Genomic DNA, 24,926 nt, shown 5'->3' on the forward strand with positions numbered 1-24,926 from the left:
ATCATCAATGTCCCTGCCAAGCTTGATTGATGAATTGAATGCAACCAGGCTGTTGCTTTTTGTCTTAACACAATTTATATCATTTTTTCCATTTCGTTCAAGACTACCCAAATAGTTTCTGTTTTATGAAATCTTGTGCATCCCGTGCTTGCTTTTGTTTTGTCTTTTTTTTTTTTTTACTAAGTCCTATTTGTGAATGGTCTGAAGTGCAGCATTCGTCAAATCATTGACAGTCCAAATAAAGAGGTTCGGTTCTTTTTGCAACAGAATTGGTGGTTTCTCTTGGTGTCTCTTGATAAAGAACAAATAATATTTCAATAAAGAATACTGCACCCTATTAAAAGTATAATAAAATTATGAGGGGAGAAAACGGTTAAGACTTTTTATCCCGTTATATATTTTCATTTCTTACGTCATCAAAAGTACTTCCGGGTTGCGCAAGCTTCCGTGTTTGTAATCTAGCTAACGGGAGCTAGCCGCATCTTGGCAGCGGTACTAATTCATCTGAGATGAAGCCAAAGTCCACTCGGTGCTGAATTCGATACGACCAGCAAAGGTATGCTAACACATCCCGCTCCAATAAACTATTTTTATTTATTTTTTTTATTTGACGATGAGTGTGTCATGCTAGCAAGTAGCTTCGTGGCCACTCCACGGAACATAAGGTTAGCATTAGTTTCGATTTGTTATAACTTTTTTTTTGTGTAAAGATTTTTTTTTTAATGGATTCTATCTTTTAAAGTAGGACTCTTGTGCAACTAATCCATGCCAGAATAAGAACCGTAATGTTCAAATAAGGGTAACTCGTCCACTTTTGGAATGATTTGTATTTTATTTTACATTTCGCACATGACAGGTTGGAAATGGCCGAAACGTTCAGAATTATGGAAATATTCAAAGTTTCACTAATTAGCCCATCCATGCATTTTATTTATCAATGAGTTTCTACCCTTTGCGTTAATATAAGACAGGTTGTATTTACTGTAAATTATTAATACGTACTGCTTGTAATATTATGACCCATGTATCAATATTTTATTTTCTCGTCCTAGTCCACGATGTCATTACCAGAGGAGTCCGGGGCTCGCAGCAAAGAGCGCGAGAGGGGAGCTCGCCCGAAGGTGCGACAGAGCCGTTCCGAGGAGAGACGAAGCACTGGCGGGGGTAACAAAGCTTCTCACGGCAGATGGAAAGGTTTCGGCCCGCGTGAACGGGCCGCTGAACGGCCCGTCAGCGATGGCTTTGAGTATGGGGACTTTTTAAACGATTTGGAGAGCAGGGACCAGGCTGGAGGCAGCTCCTCATTTTCCCAGGGAGCTAGCTGCCAATGTCACGCTCAGGAAGCCTCAGAAGAGGCCACGTCCAGTCCGGAGCTGGGAGCAGAGTCGTTGGCCGGCGAAGGCAGTAGCGGTCGCACACTTCGGCAAAAAATTCAAGACGCGGTGGGGCAGTGCTTCCCCATGAAGACCCACAGCGCACCGAACGCGCCGTCTCTCCATCAAGCCTTTTCCCTGTCGGCAGGCAGCATCGCCTCCAGGCGGAAGATCCACCTAAGCGAGCTGATGCTGGACAGCTGCCCGTTTGCGGCGGGCTCGGAGCTGGCTCAAAAGTGGCATCTCATAAAACAGCACACGGCGCCGGACCCCGCCGCCGTCCCGGCGCCGTTCCCTGTGGACGACGTGGACGACCGGCTGAGGGAGCGCCGGCGTATCAGCATCGAGCACGGCGTGGAGCCGCCGGCCAACGCCGAGATCCACACGCTGGAGGTGATGTCCCCGGCTGGCGTGGTGCTCCACAGGCGCCGCGGGCCCAAGTTGGCTCACGTTGCGGCTGAAGTGGGCGGAGTTGAGCAGAAGCAGCTTCTCCTCCAGCGCCATCACCAGCTCCTTCTGCAGAGCTGTTTGGATACTCTTGATGAGGTGGTGGCCTCCTCCTCCTCCTCTTCCTCCTCCTCTTCCTCCTCTTGCGACATTAGCGCCACGGGCAACCCAGAAGCGGCCTCGAGGGCCACGCCCCCAAAACCGCACGTTCACACTCAGATCGACTACATCCACTGTTTGGTCCCCGACCTGCTTCAGATCACCAACCTGCCTTGCTACTGGGGCGTCATGGACCGTTACGAGGCAGAGGCGCTCCTGGAGGGGAAACCGGCGGGCACCTTCCTGCTGCGCGACTCGGCCCAAGAGGACTACCTCTTCTCCGTCAGCTTCCGCCGCTACGGCCGCTCGCTGCACGCCCGCGTCGACCAGTGGAACCACAACTTCAGCTTCGACGTGCGCGACCCCAGCGTCTTCCACGCGCCCACCGTCACAGCTCTGGTGGAGCACTACAAAGACCCCAGCTCGTGCATGTTCTTCGAGCCGCTGCTGTCTTTCCCCATGCACCGCACGCAGCCCTTCAGCCTGCAGAGGCTGTGCCGCGCCGTGGTCAGCAGCTACACCACCTACGACGGCATCAACGCGCTGCCCATACCCAACGCCTTGAAGAAACACCTCAAAGAGTATCATTACAAGCAGAGGGTGCACGTTCACAAGCTGGACACAGGGTGGGAATGACCCACCACTCACCCAACTGGACTTATTTATTGGTCTGTATATCCTGCTGTGTATGTTCTAAACACACTGACAAGATACGATGTCAACTGTTTCTTTCTGCTTTAATAAATCTGCTGAATTTATGTTTTAAATGAGAATAATCTCTCAGCAGGTTCAAAAAATATTCTTCGGAAAAATCCTGTGTTGGATTCGCTCAAATTTTATTTCGTCAAGAAAAAAGTACTTTAATCGGTTAAAAATAAAAAGGAATCATTCTTATTAACAGGCATCATTCTTATTGCATTTAATTGATGCCGGAGTGGTTTGAAGGTTCCAGCTCTCGTTCTTGACTGACAGCTTTTGGTTCACTGGCACAAATTTAATGAGATCCAGTCCGCTCCATCCTACTTTTTATCAACGAGCTCCCGCTGTGCTTGCTGCAATACAGCCTTAAGTGCTTATTTCAATACGCTTGCCGCTGACACCTCCTGAAAACATATCGAGGCAATACGGGTAGAAACTTCATGCTTCCTCAAGTTTCTTAATAACTTCATACCATCGAGGTGTTAAAAGTTTCTATGGGATCAAACGGGCATACTGTCAAGTAATGAAGATGCGAAATTCAACACATTGTTGGTCACCTTGGTCACCTGTGGGCAGTATGAGGGACTGCTCCTCACAGAGGATAAAGAATATGACTCTGGAGTCAGAGGTTTGGTTTATTGGACATTTAGAGCTGGGTGTCATTGGCAAAGAAATTAAAGAGAATAATTATGGAAAATAGCCGCAAGGGGCAGGAGGTAGATGATGCAAAGCCAAGGCCCCGGGAAAGAGCCCTGGGGTGCTCCGAAAGTGATTTGTAGATGAGGATGGATAAAAGCATATGTAAACTGCGAACTGCAACTTTTTTTTTTTTTTTAAAAGCAGCTATACTGCAGTGAGCACAGCAGGGGGCTGTCTGGAGCTTCGTTCCGTGCTGGGCAAGGATGCGTGTCCCTGCTGCAGCTGCCAACATCGTGGCACTCATCATGCAGGTATTTGAGCCCCTGAGGCAAGAAAGAAGCATTTCATCCTGGATCAATGAGTCCAGAGGGGACAGCAGCGCTCAAGAAGAAACCCAAGCTGATTGGCTACACATTGTCAGTTTGTATGAACCTCTCATCACCACCCCCATTTTTTTTTTCTTCTCACTATTGAGCTAAGAGATTCTCCTATGAGTTTAATCCCCGCATCTGAGCTTCATTGGGTGGAGAATAAGCTTGGAATGTTCACACCTGGGGACAAACACACTGCCAAGTCGCCCGCCGGGGTTGGCGTGTCGAACAAATGCTGCAAACGGACTGGCGTAGGCCCAACTTGGTTGCTTCTGGCTTTTTGTGGAGACCCCTAAATTCCAGTTTAGTTATAACTCCGCTTTAGGGGCTCCGGTCCAGCAGAATATCTGATGATCCACCAGATGGTACTGTTTCCCCCCCTCAAAGGAGAACCTGTCGAGATGCTGGAACCTGATTAATGAAATAAACAATGCTTTCCCAACCACAAGCGGGCGTTGCCACTGAGGAACTGTAATTGCATTTGCATAAGCTTCAGCCTTCGGAATCCTCGAACCAAAAATAATAACACGTTCATTGAATCGTAGCCATTCTACGTCTGGTAGATGGTTGTATTATGATTTTATTAGATTGGATTGCCTTTATGAGGATTCATTGATTTTTTTTTTTTTTTAAGGCCTTCAGGGTATTGGTACCCCACCATTGCGTTCCCATACAAACTTCATTGATGTAGTGAAGTCAGTTTCCGAAGTATGCAGTGTATGTAGGCCATTAATTCAGATGAGGATGTATGAAATCCATTCCCAGTTCCTGCAACGATGGTTACGTCTAGACGTGTTTTCCTCTGATCCTCCTACCAAGCAGGCCAACATGTGACAGAGGAAATACTGCAGATAAAAGAGACCCCCCCCCCCCTTCCACCAATTCTTTTCTTTTTTTTCTGAAGGAATCTGCAGCTCGGTGAATTTCACCTTCTTGAAAATTAATAGGAACATACCTGCCTATTTTCATCAAACCTTTTCATACGAAGCACTCCTTGTCAAAAAGAAGGTTGAGTCATTCTCGGGTTATAAAAGTTTAATTACTTGAAAAGTCTTCACAATTCCCACTTGGAGATACACACGGTCACACAGACTTTGTGTAAATGTTTGTTTGACTAAAAGTATGCTTTGGACCAAATATTCTCATTGATGTGGTGGTACGCTGTGAGTTCTTTAAATATATTTCTCTCCAATCACAGCTTGTTTTCACCACAATTTATGTTATAAGACAAATCATTCCGTATATTTTGCTTTGTTTTTTTGCATGGACAGGTCGGAGATGGAATAATGGGTCGTCCACGAAAGTACGCCGCATATTTCATCGTAAATAACACCAGGTGACCCTTATCCCATGGTTGAGCCTCGAAAGTTATTACCCGCTACTTAATGGAAACAGTCGGGATGTGCCATGGACAAATAACGGCTTCTTGTATGAGGCTTTGTAAATGATCCTATCGTCGTACTTGTAATGTATCATAATCTGTTTGCCGTAATGCGGTCTGCAGATACAATTATAGATAAGCGTTGTTTGTTTTGAGAACAATGCTCCTTTATTACCGGCTTTAACCTTTGATAAACTAGGCCACATGCGTCATTAATTGGAAATAAACAAAACAAAACAAAACCAAAAGCACGGATTTAAATTAACTCATTAATTCTAGGACAGAAACCACAAATGAAAAAAAATATTTTCGTGAAATTGTCCGACTCAATAAATAAAAATATTGTAATGGCTCCCAACCAATCACAAAGAGGAGTTACGGGTTTGTTGCATAGCGACTGATTGGAATCAGTGGCCAATCAGAGAAGGAGTAGGGCGGGGCTAAGGAAGACGCAGGTGTCTCATCAAGCTAGGAGCTCAAGAGATACATGGAGACGCAACGACAAAGAAATGTAAGCATTTATGTATTAATTTAAAGTCCAATATAAAACTAACAAGAAAAAGGCATTGTTAAGACCTGAGTTAAAGTTAAAGCTAATGCTAACTGATTTCATTTGACCCAGTCATGCTTAGTTTGTCAGAAATGTTGTACGTTTTCACATTGGTGGTTGGCTAGCTCTTTAGCAATACGTTACCTGGTATAAAATACATTTTCACTAATGTCGACATTTAAACTGCGCTTTGCCCTTGTTGACCTGCTGAGTGAAGAGGTTTAATGAAGAGCCGCTTAGTGCTCTTATGGACGAAAGTACGACTGTGATAATATTACAGCAATTGCTAACATTTTTCTTATTCGATGTTCTGTCAAATGACGTCATTCCCCCCCACTAATATTCGATTAAAGGAATATTACAGTACATGGGAGAATACTATACATAAACTTTCTTTAAATTTATTTTGTATTTAATATAGTTTAGGACTCATGAAGGCTGTGTTGTGGGTAGATGTGACGTGCGCTAAAGCTAATTAATGTATAGCCAAACATGTCACTGTCCACTAGATGGCAGATTTGTTAATACCAGAATTGCTTGGAAAATTTTTAGAGGACCTTGGGGATCGTACAGATTAGTGGGTGTGCCATACTTCTTGGTGTATGCTTGTTCAAGGCCAGGCTGGGATTTATGTTCAAGTAGGTGTGGGACTGGAAGTGACTGCCGAGATCGTGTGTGCGTGTAACTATTTGTGATTAGGTGTTTCGCCTGTCGCAAATCATTGTCTCTCTCGAGAAATCTTTGCCACGAGAGGTTTTAAAGAAACATGGAGTTGCAGTAGAATTGCCCAGAAACGTGTTGGGTGAGGAATGCAAGTGGAATCTAAAACTGTGCTTTTACAGGACGATGTAATGCAGGCAGTGAATGAAGATGGATGAATGTAAAATGAGGGCCATTTATTGGAAACGGGCCTTCACTTAGAATTGAATTGGCCGTTGATTCGTTGGTGTACGGCCAAAGCGGCAAATGCTCAATTTGTTAAGTTTTGGCTTTCACGCCAGCCAGCAGCCGAAGAATTCCTTGGCAAATCAAATTTTGTCCGACAATAAAGATATTTTAGTGCCTTACTTTGTTAATATAATTTTTTTATATATATAACCCTGTATGTTAACTAGCGTAATGCTAACGCTAAATAGCATCTAAGGCACAGTGCTGAAACTGAATTGCATTTTAAATGATAAAATACAAGATGTATTTGTTTTTCACAACATGAATCCGTTCCTTGTTTTTGTCAAGAATTAACTAAAATAAAAAAAGTTGCCCTTTGATACATAACACATAAACCAAAAGAATGGTTCAGTTCGATTTAATCATCAGCATCATTGCGGGCAGTCAAAAAAAAATTGCCAGCATTTTTTGCTCCACAAAAACGAATTATTGAATGAATGATTTCAACCTTGGAGCATTTTTCTTTCTTTTCCCCCCCCCCTTCTATTATTTTATTAATGTGTCGAACTTCTTGTCATTTGAGAAAGAATCCACATTGATTAAATAAGAAATCGTTGCCATGAAGGTTCAACCAAACAGCGAATCCTTTTGCATTCATTTAGCTGCATTGTTACATTAAGAAACACGGCACGCCTCATTTCTCGATTGAATGCGAGGTTATGCAGACCTAAATGCTAATCTAGCGTGTGCTGAATAGTCTCATGATTGACAGCAGGAAGGCAGACAACATCGATTATTTCAACATCATTGTGTTACTTGTGTTTGTGCGAGCAGAACACAAAAAGGGTGACAAAACGCATCTCGAGGTGTCGACTACCTGCGGTGTCAGGCCTGCGCTTAGTGCTCCCAATTAAAACCCAAACTGCTTATTGGGAAATGAAACGAGTTACGTACCCGTCCCGAAACGTCCCCGCCAGCTCCCAAGCGACGACAATCGGGCGAAGTTAGCAACCGATTACATCTATTGGACAACTTTACGAAGCGTGGCGCAAACTTGGCTTGATGAGATTACAGCTTCTTAACGCTTTTAATTTTATTTTGGGGGGTCTGCAAACTTTGAATTGGACTTTGGAGATCTATCATTTGATAGCTCTTTTGCATCCCTTGGGTCAAAACACGTATTTGATTAATTTTTTTCAGATCGATCGAAACATCGCGATTATAACTTTGAGACGATTATTAGACCTCGGCGCAGGTTTCATAATTGAATTCTCTTTGAGTTCCGCCCGACTTTTAACTACCAAAAGATGGTTTCCACTTGGAAGACATTTCCTTCACCCATCCACGATTGCTTGCACAATATTTGACAACAAAGATTTGGTTTGCAGTCGCCAGGCAGTTCTTCGCTCAAGCTCCCAGTAATTAGAGAGGGGAGGGGGGGGAGGAATAACGGTCTGTGTTTAACCTTCACATCTCCTTGCACTTGTCGAAGTGATCCTCTTGCACAACTTGCGCTTTGTTATGAGAGTTCCCTCGCGGTTCGCCGGCTCGCTTTTCCGAGAATCTGTTATTGTGTTTGCGCGGGCGTGTTCCAACAATGATATCGTCTCGATCGCAATGTCGGATTTGTCAATTCCCAAGACTCGCCCCCCCCCCCTCGCGCTTATCGAGAGGACTTGTGTTTAATGAGTTGTAAGGCGTTATCTTCATATTAATGCCAAAAGCTAATTTGGTACGCTAGCTGGGGGAATGCTTGGCCCGCTGCCCCCCCCCACCCCTTCGATGAGGGAAACCCAAACTTTTGCCAAGTGTTGGGTTAACTAGTTCTCCTAATTTGGGCTATTTTCACTTCCACTGACCTTGCACTATTGAGTGGGGGGGAAAAAAAATTATTAGATTATCTTTCAAATCCGTACTATTTGTATACAAACAATTAACTCATTCTCTGCCAGCCCATTTAAAATAATCTTTGACGTCTTTTACTGTCAACGGGAGTGAACGAGTTCACAAAATCAGTTTGTCTCCCAAAATGCCGCCCTTTTGTCATCGTCATTCCTTCAGCCTCTCTGACCTCCCCGACGCGAGTTGATGCGAGTTTTGATGGCGGCAAATAAAGAAATGAATGTTCCATTTATCCGCTCCTCCCAAAGGCGCCGCGGCATCGCTAATAAAATCAGCCTTGCACCGCTAACACGCACACGCCGCAGAGATGTGACAGTGTCACTCGGATTGGCCTGATAGCGTCTGACGTTCGCATTATGTCCATATTGGTCGTTCCGATCGCTCCGGAGAAAATACGATTTGGACCACGGCAACACTGGAGTTACACATTTCGATCGGCCATTTTTATTTTTGGGCCCTAATAATTACATTACGAGGAAACATGGATCCCGCAGTGTAATTATCCAGGTGAGCTTGATTGATAAACAAACTAATAGGCTGCCATTTTTTCCACCCCCCCCCTTTAATCTGTGTGCAAGAAGAGAATGAATTTCAAAGGTCACCCCCCGGCGCCGGCATAATGAATATGTCACTTCACTGTGTGTTTGCCGAGGCTGCGGCCAGAATATACAAGTGCCGCGACAAATATTCGTCTTGAATACTCTAGCATGAAATTATATTCTCACCCCATTAGTTTAGCTGGGGTATTTTTCTCTCGCTCAGTTTTTTTTTTTTTTTCCGGAGGAGGCGATGTTGCTAAACGTAAATTGTACGGCTCGGAGTGAATAGCGGGCTTTTTTTTTCCCGCCTGCCTTCCAGAGCGGAATTTAATAATGGCGACATGCAGCATTAATTCATAATCAGTGAGCCCCTTTTTGCTGGTATGAATAATTGGACTTGTACATGCGCCCAAAATGAGGATGCAGGCGAAACGCCAATTTTTTTTTTTTTTTTTTCCTCCACTGATGTGAGCCTACCTGAAGACATTCATTTAACACGAGTTTTTTTTTTTTTTTTTTTTACATTATACATGCTATGTTGGATGTGTGAGGAGCGGAATGACTGTGATGCATTAATTTAAAGGCTGCCAACCTTTCTTTTGCATTTTAAAAAAGCCTCGTGATCAGATTTGATGATGAAAAGCGCCTGATGGTTTTTAAATGGAGTTTCACACGTTGAATTTTAAAAGCGACCTAAAGCTTAGTTCTGGATCACCCTTGGTTTGATAGTATCGCTTCTGACATTACATTGGATCAAACCAGACTGGATTTTATATTTTAAAAAAATCTGTTAAATTGAGATCAAATCTGATGACAGTAGAACGTCCGTTACATCTTTTAAGTACGTAACCTGGATCAGATTGATGAAGCTGAAACTTCTGATATTGCTCCATATGGATTTTTTTGCACGACCTTGCCATTTTTCCTAAAATAGAGCAAAGTGAACGAGGCGGAGGGGACACGTTGTGGTCCACAGCTGGTCGAGGGGGCAGAAACAGGGAAGCTCGCCACTTTCAAAAATGGAGACGAGGCCATTCATCTTTGTCTCGGCTTTCCTTTTGCGAGGAGTTTACGAAATTGCCGCAAACCGAGGGACTCTCGGCGGAAAACTTTGGATTAGGTTCCGTGCTGACCGTGGACAACAAATGCTAGCACTAGGGAAATCTGAATGAAGCTCTATTTTTTTTTTTCATGTTTGTTTGTTTCTCCCTGACTCGTACTTTGACTTAATATTTTCGAGTTGAGCCGATGATCTAATTGTAATTCCCCCCCCCCCCACACCATTTTTGCTATTACGATTTAATATCCAATTATTTCTTTCGAGGTCGTCATGCATTTTCTTTTTTTTTTACCAACAAGCAACACAAGATTAAATCGATTACCCGAATGTTTTCATCTTTTAAGTTAAATATGAATTGATGAAGCATGAATTTGTTTGAAAGAAAATTTATTTCCTTCCTTTGTCTTGCAGCCTCAACGTTCACTCCGACGGCCGCTAATGATGACGCCAAAGAATGATTACGGCAAAAAAGGTAAGCAGAAGTCATTTCAAACCTGTAAACTTTTTTCTCATTCACGCGGTGCTTGCAAATGGCCCGGAAGTAAGAACGCATGATTCATTGAAGCGACAATTAATTTTCTATAAAGTTCAAGAACGCAGGTGGCCTCATCCCACACTACCATATTTATTTCATAATTCATTGTATTCATGTTTTGACTTTGATCAGCTCGTCAGTCAGCGCACAGTCAATTTATTATTTCACCCGAGCAATCGGTGAAATCAGACAAGTAGCAATTAGCATCGTCATTTTTATCCTCCTCGCTCATTCGCATGAATCTTTAAAACAACTGACACTAATGCAGACATTTTTGCACCAGCCCGATTGTATTTATTTATTCCAGTCCTCTGTAAGATTCCAGCACGAGTCACTTGGTGCCTGAGGGCTCATTGTGGCATCGATAAAGACCCCGTTGGGAGCTTTGGCAATGAGCTGGCTGACTCTGTGGGCTTTTGCAATATTTAAGCATATTGCAAATAAACACGCACATCTCGGTACGCACTCTATGATGAAATGCCTACAGATGAAATCATTTAATGTCATTTTGTGAGAAGGTCCCCTATTAAGTACCAGAGCCTCAGGTAATCGGAGTATCAGGTTATCCCCAGCCAATGGGGTATGAATGATTCTTCTAATTAGCTATTTATACCTCTTCATAATACTGTAATTATATCCAGCTACAATCTCGTTCTTTGCAGGGGATAGGGCATATAGCATATAATTAATTTGCGTATCATTAATTAATAATTCACTGCAAACCCCCAAAATAAAACAATTTATATATATATATATATGTATGTGTATATGTATATATATATATATATATATATATATATATATATATATATATATATATATATATATATGTGTAAATGCAAGGGGTAAGAGAGGTGGAGGAACCCCAAACATTAAAAAAAAAAAAATCAAAAATTTTTGCAAAAAAGTCCAAATCCACAGGTGGACTGACCATTAAAATACCAGACCAAAAAAAAAAAAAAACTTTCTCCTTCAACTAATTCTAATTGGAAACTTCAAAAAGCAGCCAAACTAAATTGACCAAAACAAAGTGACAATTAAAATGCAAATATTTCGAGTGGAAATAACCGAGCTAAGCTGTGAGGAAACAAAGCGGCAAACGATCACTTCCAAAAAAATGAGGCATCGGATTCATTTCATTATAAAATGTGTGTTTCTATTAAAATAGTTTCAACATGCAATTAGTGGCTTAGTCTCAGATGTCCAATGGACTTTTATGCTCTCCTGCACTGACCATTGTGTGTGTGTGTGTGTGTGTTATGTCACACATAACCCCAATAGACTTAGCTGACCTCCCTCCTGGCGCTAATATAGTCCAAGCTAACTCTCGTCTCCCGTTGGGCTTCTTCCGGATCGATCGGGTTCACCAGAGGTTTGCGCGCACACAAAATCTGAACCGCTCTTAATTAGCGACAAATCTAAGTGAGCTTGCGTAGCTGTGGAAATGATACAATTTCCTCTAATTGATCTGAAAACGATTGACTTTGGTTGTCTAATTTATTCCAGTGACGGCAGCGGGGAGTTGTCAGTCTTTGCACGTTTTCAGCCATTTTCTTCCAGCGTTCCATCCATGCCTATAAAACGCCGCCAGGTGCAAACACCTTACTGTGCACTTTCCCTTCCGTCGCTAAGATCGTTTGATGATAGGATTGGAATGTTCGAGGCTATCAAAGGCGTACGACGGTGACAGTCGGGATGAATTCACGTCGAACCATTTCCTAAAGGGAAAAACGAGGCAGCTGAATGAAACCATCATCGCCCCGGTTTGAAAACAAGCCACGTTTGAATCACGCCGGCGTAATGTCGCCTTCTAAATTCAGCAGCGGGTCCTCCCGAGTGGAAGCGAAATGACGCTGCTTTGCAGTGATGTAAAAAAAAAAAAAAAAAAAAAAAATCTCAATTGCACCTTATTGATCCGCCGGGGGAAGTTTAGTCGGTGCGGCAGCGTTTACAGGAAGCAGATGAGCTCGCTAGAACGACGTTGCGGAAAAAAGAGACACAGAGAGAGAGCGGGAGGTCACGATCGTCTATAGATATTAAAAATAACTGCACACGATTAAACATTATACCGTAATGGAGAATCAATGCGAGAGGAAATGAAGGGAGCTTGTCTCTTCCTGTTTCATAAGCCTGACCCAGTTTTCTTTCTCGGGCCTATTACAACTTCCGACTGTATTAATCAGCACAGTAAAATTTTGTTGCAAATCATACACAGACTGAATTGCTCAGAAGTTATTTTCTAGTCGGGTGTGCAATTTTGCAGGGCACACAAATCAATGATTTGAATTTGGGTGCAATCGGTTGGATGATTGTTTTTGAAATTAAAGGAAAAAAAAAAAAACAATCAAAGGGGGAATGGGTAACAAAAAAAGCTCTAAATATCTCCAAAAAGACAAATTTTTGGTAGTTTAGCAACAATGACGAAGCACATTTGTTTTTGCAGGCCACATAAAGTGATGTGGCGGGCCAGATCTGAACCCCCCTGGCCTTGAGTTTGACACCGGTGGTATAAAAAGTGGACCCCATAATTCCTTGACCCCATTGAGAACCCACAGAGTGTCTCGAAAAGTCTCAACAGGCCGTGGTCTCATTAACCGTGAAGATTATAATGAGTATTTTTATAAAATGTCACGACAGGCGTCATAAAGCGAGGAACCCCTCTAAAGACACAAATATTGTCCATGAGCTAAAAATGGAGAGTGGGTGTCGATCGTCTCCGAGAGCCCAAACAGCTGCGGGGAGTCACAGTTCGGTGAGTCAGAGTCGTCGCCGCCCCTGGGCTCAGACGTTAACGTCATTCCCATTTAATTTTTTCATTAAAATTAATACACGTTGGGGCTCCTTTCGAACAATGTTGGCTGCTTGACGCGTGATGAAATTTTCCCCGTTCTTGCCTCGAGGAGCTTAGCTCGGTCAAGTTAACTTTTGCGAAAATAAAGATTAAGCCTGGATAAACTGCACGACTAAGAATGAGGTCTTCACAGGACAGGACAGGGCGAGATCTTCTGCCAGACCATCAAATACCGAGCCCCGAGTTCTGAAATTCCTTTTGGTGCACAGAGAAACCTCCAATGATATAATTTGCTATTCAACTAAATTGTTTAACTCCGCTGTCAATCAAAAAACTGTCCTGGGGTGTGTTGTACTAGTTTTGAAACTAGACCAACTTGGAAGTCAACTCGCTTGACTGTGTTGTCCCGCGTTACCTTTTAATAGCCTTAGCTATCGATGGAATTACTACTCGCAAGTGAATTTATGTTAAAAAAACTAGCGTTTGCTTTCTTGTGTTGGTAGCCATTATTCAAAGTCGCTAGTTTATCATTTAAATGACGCCGCCGCCATGCTATTATCTCATAAAATGCCTGCTGCTCCTTTTCCAGCTGTAAATTTTTTGCCAGGACCCGTTATCAGTTGTTCCCCACAAAAGCAGGAAGCTCATTGTGGTGGATGTCAACAGCGCATTTTTTCATCTTTATTTCGGCGCGAGCATTCATTTCACGCTAATTGCTGTTGAATTGTTAGCCGTGTGGACGTCCACAAACAAAACGACTAATATCCATGAACTGTTCACACATGAATATGATGAGCCTTTGTGTAAAGCTGGTCGTGCGAGGTTGATAAATGTGTACCCGTTGCGGTTCTTTTTTCATTTTCAATGTCGGGTGGAGTTAATTGAATAATTGCATTCATTATTCATCGCGTTCCGAAATACGGAAGGGCCGTGAAGGGTCATTGAATAGCACTCGGAATGTATTACCGGGCCTCCACATTTTGAGGCCCGATACGAGAGCCGTTTTGTTCGTACAAAATATACAAACACATTTGAATATAAAAGATCGTTCGCTTTTGTCAATTCGTTCACTACCATTGACGGGTATAGATGTCAAATATCCGTTTTGCGCTGGATGAGTGGATGAGTGAACTGTAATAACCATGTCATTCCAAAAATGAGTCACAATATTAAAAATTGTGTGTGCGTATCCTTTTTTAAGTTACAATATGTAACGTGTTCAAAGTTTCTACTTCCTGCCCATGTTGTCACTACGACGCCCACCTTTTAAAGACCCTATGAAGATAAAAAGGAAGAGAATGATGTCAACATTATTTTTTTTTTTTTGCCAGCAGCGTCTGTGTCGCCCGATAAGAACAGTCGGTTTTAGAGAATCAAGACCCTCGACTATCTCCGTAAGCCTCGTTGCTCGATGCCAGCCGGGATAATCTCCGGCTTGCAAATCATCCACCTGCTTTTAGGGGAAAAGGATGAAAGGAGAAAATCCGTGTTGTCCAGGTCAGCTCTCAGCCTCAATGGAAGCGCGGGTGCTTCCTCTTTTTTGGAGGCGACGTATTTTCTTTTGTAAGTGGCGATGGCGGGGGTGTGTTTTTTTTCAGCCTGACAACACGGCCCCGCGGCGGGTGCGAAGATGAGAAGCTGTAGTCGCCACGCATCATTCGTCTATCTTCATCTGCCGTCCGGCGCTTCTGTTTGCGGCCCCTGAGGGTGACGAGTGGGCGTGGCTAACACGAGTCGACGAGACTCAGCATTGTCCGTTTATAAAACGTGTGAAAATGATGGAGTCACCAGTCTCCGATGATGTTCATTCAGTTGTTTAATTTAGCAGGAATAAAAAGCAGATCAGACGCGACACAAAACTGAATTGATTTCAAAACCGCATCGCTAATCATGTTTTCACTCAAAATCAAGTTCAGTCAACTGATTTTCATTTACTTTTAATCATCAGTCGCGGCAGCTGTTTATTTTTTGTCTTTTCGAAATACACTGATTGCAATAAGTGAACAGAATAAATAAAGCATAGCCTGACCTGATTTTTAGGAAGGAGACAAAATAAAGCACACAGACGGAGGAAAGTATGACGCAGAAGCACAACAGTTTGGATGTGCTCTCTGCTCCGGTGCCCATCGCATCACTTTTTGGGCTCCAACCGCTATCAAATCAATCATCCGAGTCCGTGCGCAACACCCTGTGACGCCAAGTGGGTACTGAAAGCCTTCACTTGTGGAGGCGGACACGAAAAGTGATTGCGCCGACTGCAGACATTGATTTGACATCGACTGCTGAGAATCGGAAATATTGAGCATTTGGAGAATTTTTAAATTTCAAGAAAAAAATTTTGAACAATAATCATCGATGGATTCGATGATTAATCGTTTGAAATGATTGTGTTGGCGAGCGGCGATCAAATTAGGAGGAAATTGAAAAAGTCAAAAAATTTTGTTTTTGCAGGCGGCGACATTTTTAAAAGGCCGACACGGCGCAGCACATTAAGGCCGAGACGTGAACGCTATTTCTTCTCTTGCCACCTCCCGCTACTTTTCGCTCACGAGAGACGGCATAAATCTTTTATCCACGTTTGTGTATTTGTCGCCGGTGTCCTGTCACGCAGCTTAAAGTAAGATTTATCTGCCGTCAGCGGACAGACAGCAGCGTCTGGAAAACAAATATGTCTGTAGCGTCCAATGCCAACGTGGCTAACGAGAAAATGCCTGAAATGTGCCTGCTCTGAGTGACGCTGTTCTCCTTTCATACAAACGTACAAATCAAGGACTTCTTGATGGAGTTACTGGCTTTTTATTTTTATTTTTTCCCCACAGAAATAAAAGAAGGGCAGGCTGCCATAAATAGCTGCACAGCGTGTGCCGAGAATTTGAATGCGAGCGTGTGCGTGCGGGTGCTAATGAGAAGCGAATTCATCGACATGGTTCTATTTGCAAGTGGCAGATTTGAACACAAACTGTGGAGCAACACTTGAAGACAGACAATATCGCAATACTCACTGGCGTCTTTACCTTCTGTAAAAACAACAAATTATAGCAGATTGTCACACGAATTATTTTATTATTTTTAAATTTTTTTATTATATTATCTTATTATTCTATTTTATTAACTGTTTATATTGGTAGTATTAAAAACGGGTTAAAAGTAAATATTCAAAAATTCAAATATACTTTGACCTTGGTGATTAATGCGTGGTTTCACATTAGCCATCAGGCTAATGTCAGACATCCTGTTAGCGCCGTTAGTTTCCTTTTTATCAACGTAGATGTCTATTTGTCGTCGTACATTTCGATTTGTTCCCCCCGTGTTGGCGCTCGTGAGCCCCCGGGCGTCGGATGCTGTCTGCAAACAATTCGCACGTAACACGCCGCAGCGTATTCGCGTCTTTTCATGTCTCACAAAGTGGCTGCCGCTCATCGTTGTCTACAGGGAACAAGGTGATGAAGACTTAATAAGCACAATTCACGTTTCTCATAAATAACTAATTGGAGCAATTTATCTTTTCGTCTCAAGTCGTCGGAGCCCCTTGGGGGTTTGCTTGCAGATGTAATGTTTTAGTCGAGCACAAATGATGACCCTAATTACAGTAAAAGAACAACAACAGAATTCAACGTGATTTAAAAAATGTAGGCTAGTACAATGCTGCTTGTCTTTCCTCTTTGGTCACCTGGGATGCAGAACAAGCTAGTTATGACCTTTGTGCTTCGATCGTGAGTACGTCTGGCGGGCATGTCTGACATTTAAAATCCTATTTTAAGCAACCGTCGCCATCCTTTGACAAAACCGTAAGTCACTAATTTTTTTTTTAACCAACAGTTACGTTACCGTTGTTGGTGTAAAAGAAATTTGCTGTGCGTTAGCATACTATACTTTGCTGTATATACAAACATGCATGTTAGCATTTTATACATTACAGTTGTGCCTTGAGATAAAAGTTCAAAGGTTAGAGACGATAAAGTAGTCCTCTGTCTACATGTGTTGCTCCACCGTTGGTTGTTTCTACAAATGCAACTAGCGGCGCTAAGCGTTAGCTTGTCAATGGTGGTTTGCATTATCATTACGCTAAGTGGATTTTCCTAAAACGAATCAGTGTGGTTATTTTAGATACAAGGTGTGTAATTCTCTTTTTGTCTCGTTAGATAAACATCACATGACAGACAACTTGAAGTCTCTTTGTTGTATCATTTTTTAATATTTACCCAAGTGCTACTTCTTGAGTTTGATATCAGAAATCGAAAGTTAATAGGACAAACCTGTGATCTTCCGACCGACATGTTAGCCATAATCTGATACTCATCAAACGGTACGATGAGCAAGAAGGCAATAATATATGCTGCATTTTTATTTATGTAAATTCATTCATCTGTGATCAGCAGTGATTGCACTAAGTCACAATTCCATGCTTGACAATTTTGACAAAAATGTAAATAGATGCAAATGCCTGGAGCGCACCTGAGCTTCTCGGGTCACAGCCGCGATGCTGGAATTGCTTCTGACTCGGAATGACTCCTCCTGGACTCGTGTTGTAGATCTCATGAAACTGGAGATGCTGCAAGTATTGTAGGCTTCCTTTTTTTCTTTTTCTTTTTTGTGATCTCCAGCTACTTGAACGAGCACGGGCATAAATTGCCGAGTCCGCTATCGTCGGGGAAAATCAAATGAGATCTGTAAAGTGCGCAGCCGGTCGAGCAAACTCTTCTCAAGTATCGGCAGCGGTGAGACGTGATTAACGTCACGGTGGAAGAAGAAAGCCAGATAGGAGTGACAGTTAGCCTCCAGTCGCCCGATAGGCCATTTTTCATGTCCCTCCTCAGTGCTCTTTTTATTGCAGTTATTTATTCCCCCCGAATTGTAATAACAAAAAAACTTGTGGACAATGCTTCTAAATTAATTAAGCTGTTTGTGCCCTTGACATTTTTTAGTTTTTGCGTCAATCTGCCATATTTCTATTTGCTACCTTACAAACTATTAGCATGTTATCACTTTTTTTTTCCTTCTGTACTATTTTATTGCATGCAGTGTTCCACTCTAACCTTGCAGATGTACGTACAAGTAAAAAAAAAAAAATAGATGGTACTAAATTTGGCATCAGTGTACTAAACACCACACAGTACAGAACGTACACAAGCACCAATGGATTATTTTCCAAAGCAAACAAAGACGCTTCTCTATGAAAAGCACAGCGTGTGTGTGTCTGTGTGTGTGTGTGTGTGTGTGTGTAGGGATTTACCCTCCTACACATGTACATCATTGACATCAATAGAACAATGTCCTGAGTCCTTAGCACTAAGGATGCCTGTGCTGACGTTGCGAAACAAATGGCAGTTTTTAAGTGCGCTGCAAGCTGCATTTTTAATGTCCTTGGTTTAAAAAAAAAAAAAAAAACATCAAAAAAGTATTTCATATTTTCTTTTTCATGTTGCTAAGGCCCTGTAAATAAATATCTTTTATTTTGATGTATTTTCTCCACTCTCCATGGTGACGCTCTTCGCAGTTTATTTAATATTTAATTCTTATGTATCCTTCAAATGACTGATACCTTTGAACAATGAGGTCCCTCTGAAGGTCTCTGTGGACCACAGCGGATTTATGATGTGACTGCGTTAGCTAGCCTCATTAGGCTCTCAAAATGAAATGATTACTAATTAGTTTAGATAAGGAAACCTTTAGTGCTTTACCGCAATATTTCCTGTATTTCTTGCTATTTTGTAACATGTTAGCTTGAACGTGTTAGCACGTAGCATGCATTCTCGTATGAAAATGCTCTGAGTGACTTTTTGGACGTTTGCGCAGCCTTAACGAGATAGCGAAAAGAACCATTTGTTAGCATGTTAGCATATTACAAATATCTTATGTCCCACTACCTATGTATCGTTGTGACCCGTGAGCAACGTTGTCGGAATTTGTGTTTATCGGTTTGTTTTGTAATGAGCAACAGTGCTTTTTAATTGCAACATCTGCGAACCTGTTGGTCCTCCTAATGATTCAACATGGCTCCATTCCCTCCAGCTGGGACTTATCTCTCTGACAGAGTCCTTGAAGTGAGCCAACAAGCTCTCGGCAACAAATGAGCGGCGTCTGCCTGACATTTTTTTTTTTTTGCGGAAGGAGTTAATAGAGTCTGGTCCCAAATTGAAATTCGGCCCCTGTAAAAGACTCCAATGTGGAGTGGAAAGATAACGTGCTCGCTCCTAATCTACCTTGCATGTGTGTGAAGCAGGTGTTTGTTGTAAAAAAAAAAAAAACAGGACAAGGTGCTTCAAAGTGCATTGCTTCATAAATTCAGTCATTTCATCCCGTCAAATGACCTCAAAGCTATTTTGACGTTTGACAGCAAAATAACACAAAGCGCCCTCTCGTTAAATCTTTAAGATGTGGAGGGTTTCGTTTAGGGCCCGCTCTAAACGTTTTAATGCTGAGGTTAATAGTTGGGTAAAAAAAAAAAAAATAGCTATCATCAATTTGAGAAAGGCGAACAGATGAAATAAAAGTGACTTTAGCTTAACTGGTCCTAAATGGTTTCTGTCAGAATCTACTGGAAGCACTATTGGAAAGAGAATAGGGTTTTGCTTTTGCTGGAAAATTCCATTCGAAGTATAGAGTATGTGAGCCGCTCTGCAATATCTTTGACATCTCGGCTGAATTTGTTATCATTCATCCAAATTACTTTGGCCACCTGTAATCAAAACTCGGCAAATATGAATTGGCCGAATCAGAGCGTCCTCAAAATTGCACAATTTGACTTGGGGATTCAGAGAAACACTCATTTTGAAACATGTTGAAAAGTTGTTAAGAATCTGGACTGCCATCATGCAGAAGCAAAAAGAAGGATATTTCTGGCTCGAATATACATGCAGGAAGCAGAATTGATATAAAGCTAGCGAGCTAGCTGGCTAGCTTGCCTAACTCGCCGCTTACATGCAGCGGATTGGTCTCTAATTTCGAAAAATCAACCTGTCACTAAAGCAAATTGCACACATGCCAACCCATCAGCAAGTAAATTCACTTTTGTTGTTATTTCAAAAGATTTGATGGCTTTAATGTGTTTTATGAAAATTGCATGTGCCATTCTGAAACCACTTAGGATAATGAAGAAATGGTAGCTAAAAGGTTTTTGAAGCAAAATGCATTTTCAGCCAATTATGTACCCCGTCTTTTAATGTACTCCGATATCTCATTCAGTCAAGTATTACTGTACAATTCTCAACATGCATCACAAGTTGATCAATACGAATAGATTAAAAAGGGGGGGGGCGTCATTATCACCTGCTTGTCTGCTTGGCGATGTGCATTTATGACAATGTGTGTCCAAGCCTTGCAACTTTGAATCCAGCATTCGTTTCCAGACGTAGACATTCTAATAACCGTGATATTGTAATATATCTTTATACTGTATATATATATATATATATTTTTGCTGTGCTGCAGAGAAAAGCATAATAGTTATCTTTGCTTGGACACATCACTAACATTTTTGAGAGCGGTTTGGAGCGAGAGAGGAAAATATCAGCCAAAGCTTCGTATTCATATCATTGTGGTTATGCATGAATGTGCTTCTGTAATGAGAAATAGATTTCATCTCACTCTGTAGACATTCTCCAAAAGCTGCAGTTTTCTCCAATAAAAAAAAAAAAAAAAACATATTTGGTCTGTACTCTGCAAATGAAAACCCTGCGTGCAAACGATGATGTTATTGCCACGGTGACAAATAGAGGGCGATGTTTTTAAAACGTCGAGCGATATCCCGGTAAACGGCATATATTATACGATATATTATATAGCATATATATTAAATAACTCATTTCCATAGTGTTTTTTTTTTTCTAACTCCCCCCCGCAGAAAAATCGACAAAAATTGTTTGATTTTTTTTGCCGATTTTTAGCTATGTTGTAAAGTCAGATGATACGGAATGACTATGCGTAAAAAAAAAAAAAAAAAAAAGGAGAGGGTCAAGTACACACTCATGCCCCGCCACTGTTTCTGCTCTGATAGCACATCTGAAGGCGGAAAATTGAAGTGGCAACTTCCTCGTGTTCCATGCCTGTATTATACCGAAAAAGTGAAACGGAAAAATCCAATGTTCCTTCTCGCTTTCCTTCTGATATCCCGCTGCAGCACATGGAAATGGGATTTTCCTCATCTGCGGCTAATATGCAAATGAGCCGGCTAGTTTAGCAGACGGGTGGAAATGTTATGTTGTGATGCAGCGCGCGATGCTTTCCCGTGCCCCGAGGCTATGTTGTGCTGTTTGACAGTCATTATTGGCGCTTAAGTAGATGGGGGGGGGGGGGGGTCCTTTAGCCTCCAAGGCTACTGCCTGCTTCACAAATTGACTGTTTAGTCATGTGAGGAAGTCCTGAGACACTTATACACACACGCCCCAGGGTTTTTGGAGGTCAAAAATGACTTGAAACAAAAAGGAAAGTTTCCCCCCCACAGGAGCTCAACCCTATAGGCCAAAATCAACATATGAGAAAAACTCTTTTTTTTTTTTCTCTCTCTCTCTCAAATGGGTGAGAGAAGCCACTGTTATTGGCCGGAAATCAAGTCGCCTGTGTTTATTCCCACACCGGCGCAAACACCCATTTCTAACTGCGCAATTTTAGTAAGTTAACAAAATAAAACAAAAATCGGTCGCTAAATGTCACACTTTTTCACAACCACTATACAATGTGATGAATTTTTATTTTACCCACCCTCAGTTTTGGATAATTTATTTTTTTTAAATGCGTAACTGATTTCTGGACAGATTCCTAATCAACCACTTTCCTTTTTCAACAGGACTTTGGCGCCATCAGGGAATCTCTGAAAATGAGCAAAAAGGTGAGTTTCTCTGTGAATGATGTTCCAAATTTGTTTAGTTGCATTTGTCGGATTTGACCCTAATAACATATTTCCTTCACATTTGCGCTCTCATTGTCACAATTAATTCATGTTGTCTACTTAAAGAAATAAATACCCCAGCCCAAATAAATGTCTTGTACTTGGTGCAAGTTGAGTCAATAAACACCCCAGGCCACCAGTTGAGGAAACGGTAATCAACGTGAAATGCTTCCGAGGTCTTGCCGGTAATTCACCAGCGGCAGGGAAATTAAATGTTAAAAGAAAATAAAGCGCATAAACCAGTTAGCTCCATCTTTGCTCCCATTCGCTGACCTTGCTACCCCGCTGAGATGAGTAAGCGGACAAACGAAATGGACCTTTTTTACGATACGTATAAATCGGCGAAGAGGACGAGCTGGTTTTATAAGGAGAAAGCCAAATGAGAGAAAAAGATTGAAAACGCCGCGTCCGCTTAGAACAAACCGACGCACTCGCCACTCAATTCTTCGCAAAGGCAAGTTGATTTTTCTTGCGTTTCCTACAGGCGACAAGGTTTTATTAGCACTACCCGCCATCGTTCCTGAGCCTCGGGCCACGGTTATTGCACGGTGTCGTGTTTGCGTGTGTCAAATTGCACTTTTAGGCCTTTGCCATCGATTTGCGAGGCGAGCTCAAGATGGCTGGCAGATGGCCGTAGTCTCATTATTCTCCTTTGCTCCCGAGCCCCGTCGCCCGACAGTCGATGCGATGCCATTATTTGGAATGCCGTACGCTGAGGTGTCTCCGTATGGGCGTATTAGTTAGATGATTTGTAGCTTCTTACAATCATGTAATGGCCAAATTAAAAAAAAAGTCCTAGTAATAATAATAATTCACACTTCTGGAGCTTCAGGTAGCAAGTCGGTTCAAATTTAGGCTAAAGCCATTCCTGGCAATACGAGACGCTCGGCAGATTAGCGCAAGCGTTTACAGATGCTAGCTAATACGGCGGCTCAGATTGTTTTCGAAATTAGCAGTTTTGGAGTTTGGATCAATTTCCGCCACCCTTCACTGCTAATTAGAAGTCGATGAAAATTAGCCATTTAGCGTTCGACAGTTTGTGCTGTCAATTCATCGGCCACAAAACAAAGCTAGCCTTTCTGCGTCGACTCCATCATTTGCATTTTTGTCTTTTGTATTATTTCCAGAGTATTAGCTTGCCGGGAAGCATAATTGTGTATCACCTGTTTTGCTTATTGAATGGCATAAACGTGATTTCTTTGTCCACAGCGCGTTTTATTTATTCATGATTCCATTTAAGCCCCCCGGCGCTCGCCTGAAAAAAAATCTTCACAAAAGTTGACTTAAGGCACTTGCAGTAAACTTTAGTATAAAACCAGATTGCTGCTAGTGTTGCCATAGTTACCATAGTGTGAACATAATTGATTTTCAAGCTAGCTCAGTTATTTTCTTTACATTCAGCAGCTGCAATTTCTTATACAATGCCGCCCAACCAGCGCTGAAGTCCAGCTGGGTGACAAAAATAGGAACGTGGTGACTTCGATAACGAATCTGACATTTAACGTCGACTTCATTTGGATCAACGATTTTAACAAGCTCTTAAATCGCACTTGAATTAGGAAGGACTTGACGTAAACAGGAACCTGCGAGGACGACCTTTTTGCGACTCTTTCATTTGTCCACGGCAACGTCAAAGCATCCGAACGTTTGACAAAGAGTCGCATTGAACTCTCAATCCGCTGGCCCGCCGAAGCCGAGCATTTCTCGCCAAAACATTATTCCTTTTGTTTTTCGAGTTCAGCCCCCGAGTGAATGGAAATAGCCAAAGCAAATAGTGTTTGAGGGTTTCAGCCTTTGATTTTTAAATGCTAACCCTGAAGGTAAAATAAATATTGGCACAATGCTTCACCTTGTGTAAGTATGCGCCGGAAAAACATTTCACATCCGAGCGGTTCAGACCGTGCTCATCACAAACTCGGGTGATTACATTTCAACTGCCGTTTTGCGTGCTGAAATTCTTCACGCGGTCCGGCGATTTGACGCCGGGACCGGATCCAGGCTAGGTGAGACGCGCGATGATCAACGCCCGCGGCGCTCATCACGAACGGCAAACGAACGACCTGACAAACGAAGATGATTCATCACGTTAATGCACCGAGCGGGCTCTTCGTCACGGCCGCAAATTAGTCGCGGCCTATTCATTTGCAAACATCCCGCCAATTCCCGGATCCACAACCTGTAATTTATTTCGCTCGACAATCTGGACCAAAGTTCACACGAGCCTCGATATTGTCATGCGATCTCAATTGTAATTAAACGGAGCCTTCATTACCAACGCATAAAAAACGGTAGGCACGTATTTTATTTTTTTTAGATGAGCGATTATTTCAGTATGTCATTTTTTTATTTGGCACTTTATCACAGTGATACAACTGAAATATTACAATTTACCAACAAGTTTAACTGGCAATTGCGCCAATTAGCGCTATTCACGATAATCAGCCCAACATTTGTTTGTTTTTTGATTTAATCGCTCCGCTCTTGCATGTACAGGATATAAATCCACCGACTCTCACAAACGACAGTGTGCATTCGTAAATTGCAAATGCCACTTCAGCCTGATACTTATTGATGGTGTTGACATTACAGTTTCCCTAATGAGGAATAAATTCCGCATGTGGCGTAGTGCATCGTAAGTGACGGTGTTTTATTTTATTTTATTTTTTCCTCCCCCCATCCAATGAGTGTAACTCCTCAAGTCCAATGCCCCAAAAATTAACAATAACAGTTTACTGTTTGTTGTCAATACACAAGTTTTGTAGCCA

The 24,926-nt window shown here is 42.2% G+C and overlaps 2 protein-coding genes across 2 annotated transcripts in view; both read left to right on the forward strand.

The window, feature by feature from the left end:
* The first annotated feature begins 415 nt into the window (after positions 1-415).
* On the forward strand, positions 416-2,828 carry socs9 (suppressor of cytokine signaling 9). The gene is made up of 2 exons (XM_088381756.1): positions 416-556; positions 1,053-2,828. Exon 2 carries the CDS (start codon positions 1,059-1,061, stop codon positions 2,553-2,555), a length of 1,497 nt encoding a protein of 498 aa, XP_088237882.1. The 5' UTR covers positions 416-556; positions 1,053-1,058; the 3' UTR covers positions 2,556-2,828.
* A 2,593-nt stretch (positions 2,829-5,421) lies between these two features.
* lrfn1 (leucine rich repeat and fibronectin type III domain containing 1) overlaps positions 5,422-24,926 on the forward strand; it is a 117,805-nt gene continuing 98,300 nt past the window's right edge. Inside the window, exons 1-3 of the mRNA XM_088381239.1 lie at positions 5,422-5,520; positions 10,360-10,420; positions 22,060-22,101. The gene's annotated coding sequence lies outside the window, so the exon portion shown is untranslated. The remainder of the gene's footprint in view (positions 5,521-10,359; positions 10,421-22,059; positions 22,102-24,926) is intronic.

The sequence above is a fragment of the Syngnathus floridae genome, chromosome 7 (assembly GCF_059516105.1).
Source record: "Syngnathus floridae isolate MCC-2025c chromosome 7, RoL_Sflo_1.0, whole genome shotgun sequence".
Taxonomy (NCBI): domain Eukaryota; kingdom Metazoa; phylum Chordata; class Actinopteri; order Syngnathiformes; family Syngnathidae; genus Syngnathus; species Syngnathus floridae.

What these genes read in the sequence shown, in the direction of transcription:
- socs9 (XM_088381756.1), top strand. Translation starts at nt 1,059, where the DNA reads ATGTCATTACCAGAGGAGTCCGGGGCTCGCAGCAAAGAGCGCGAGAGG.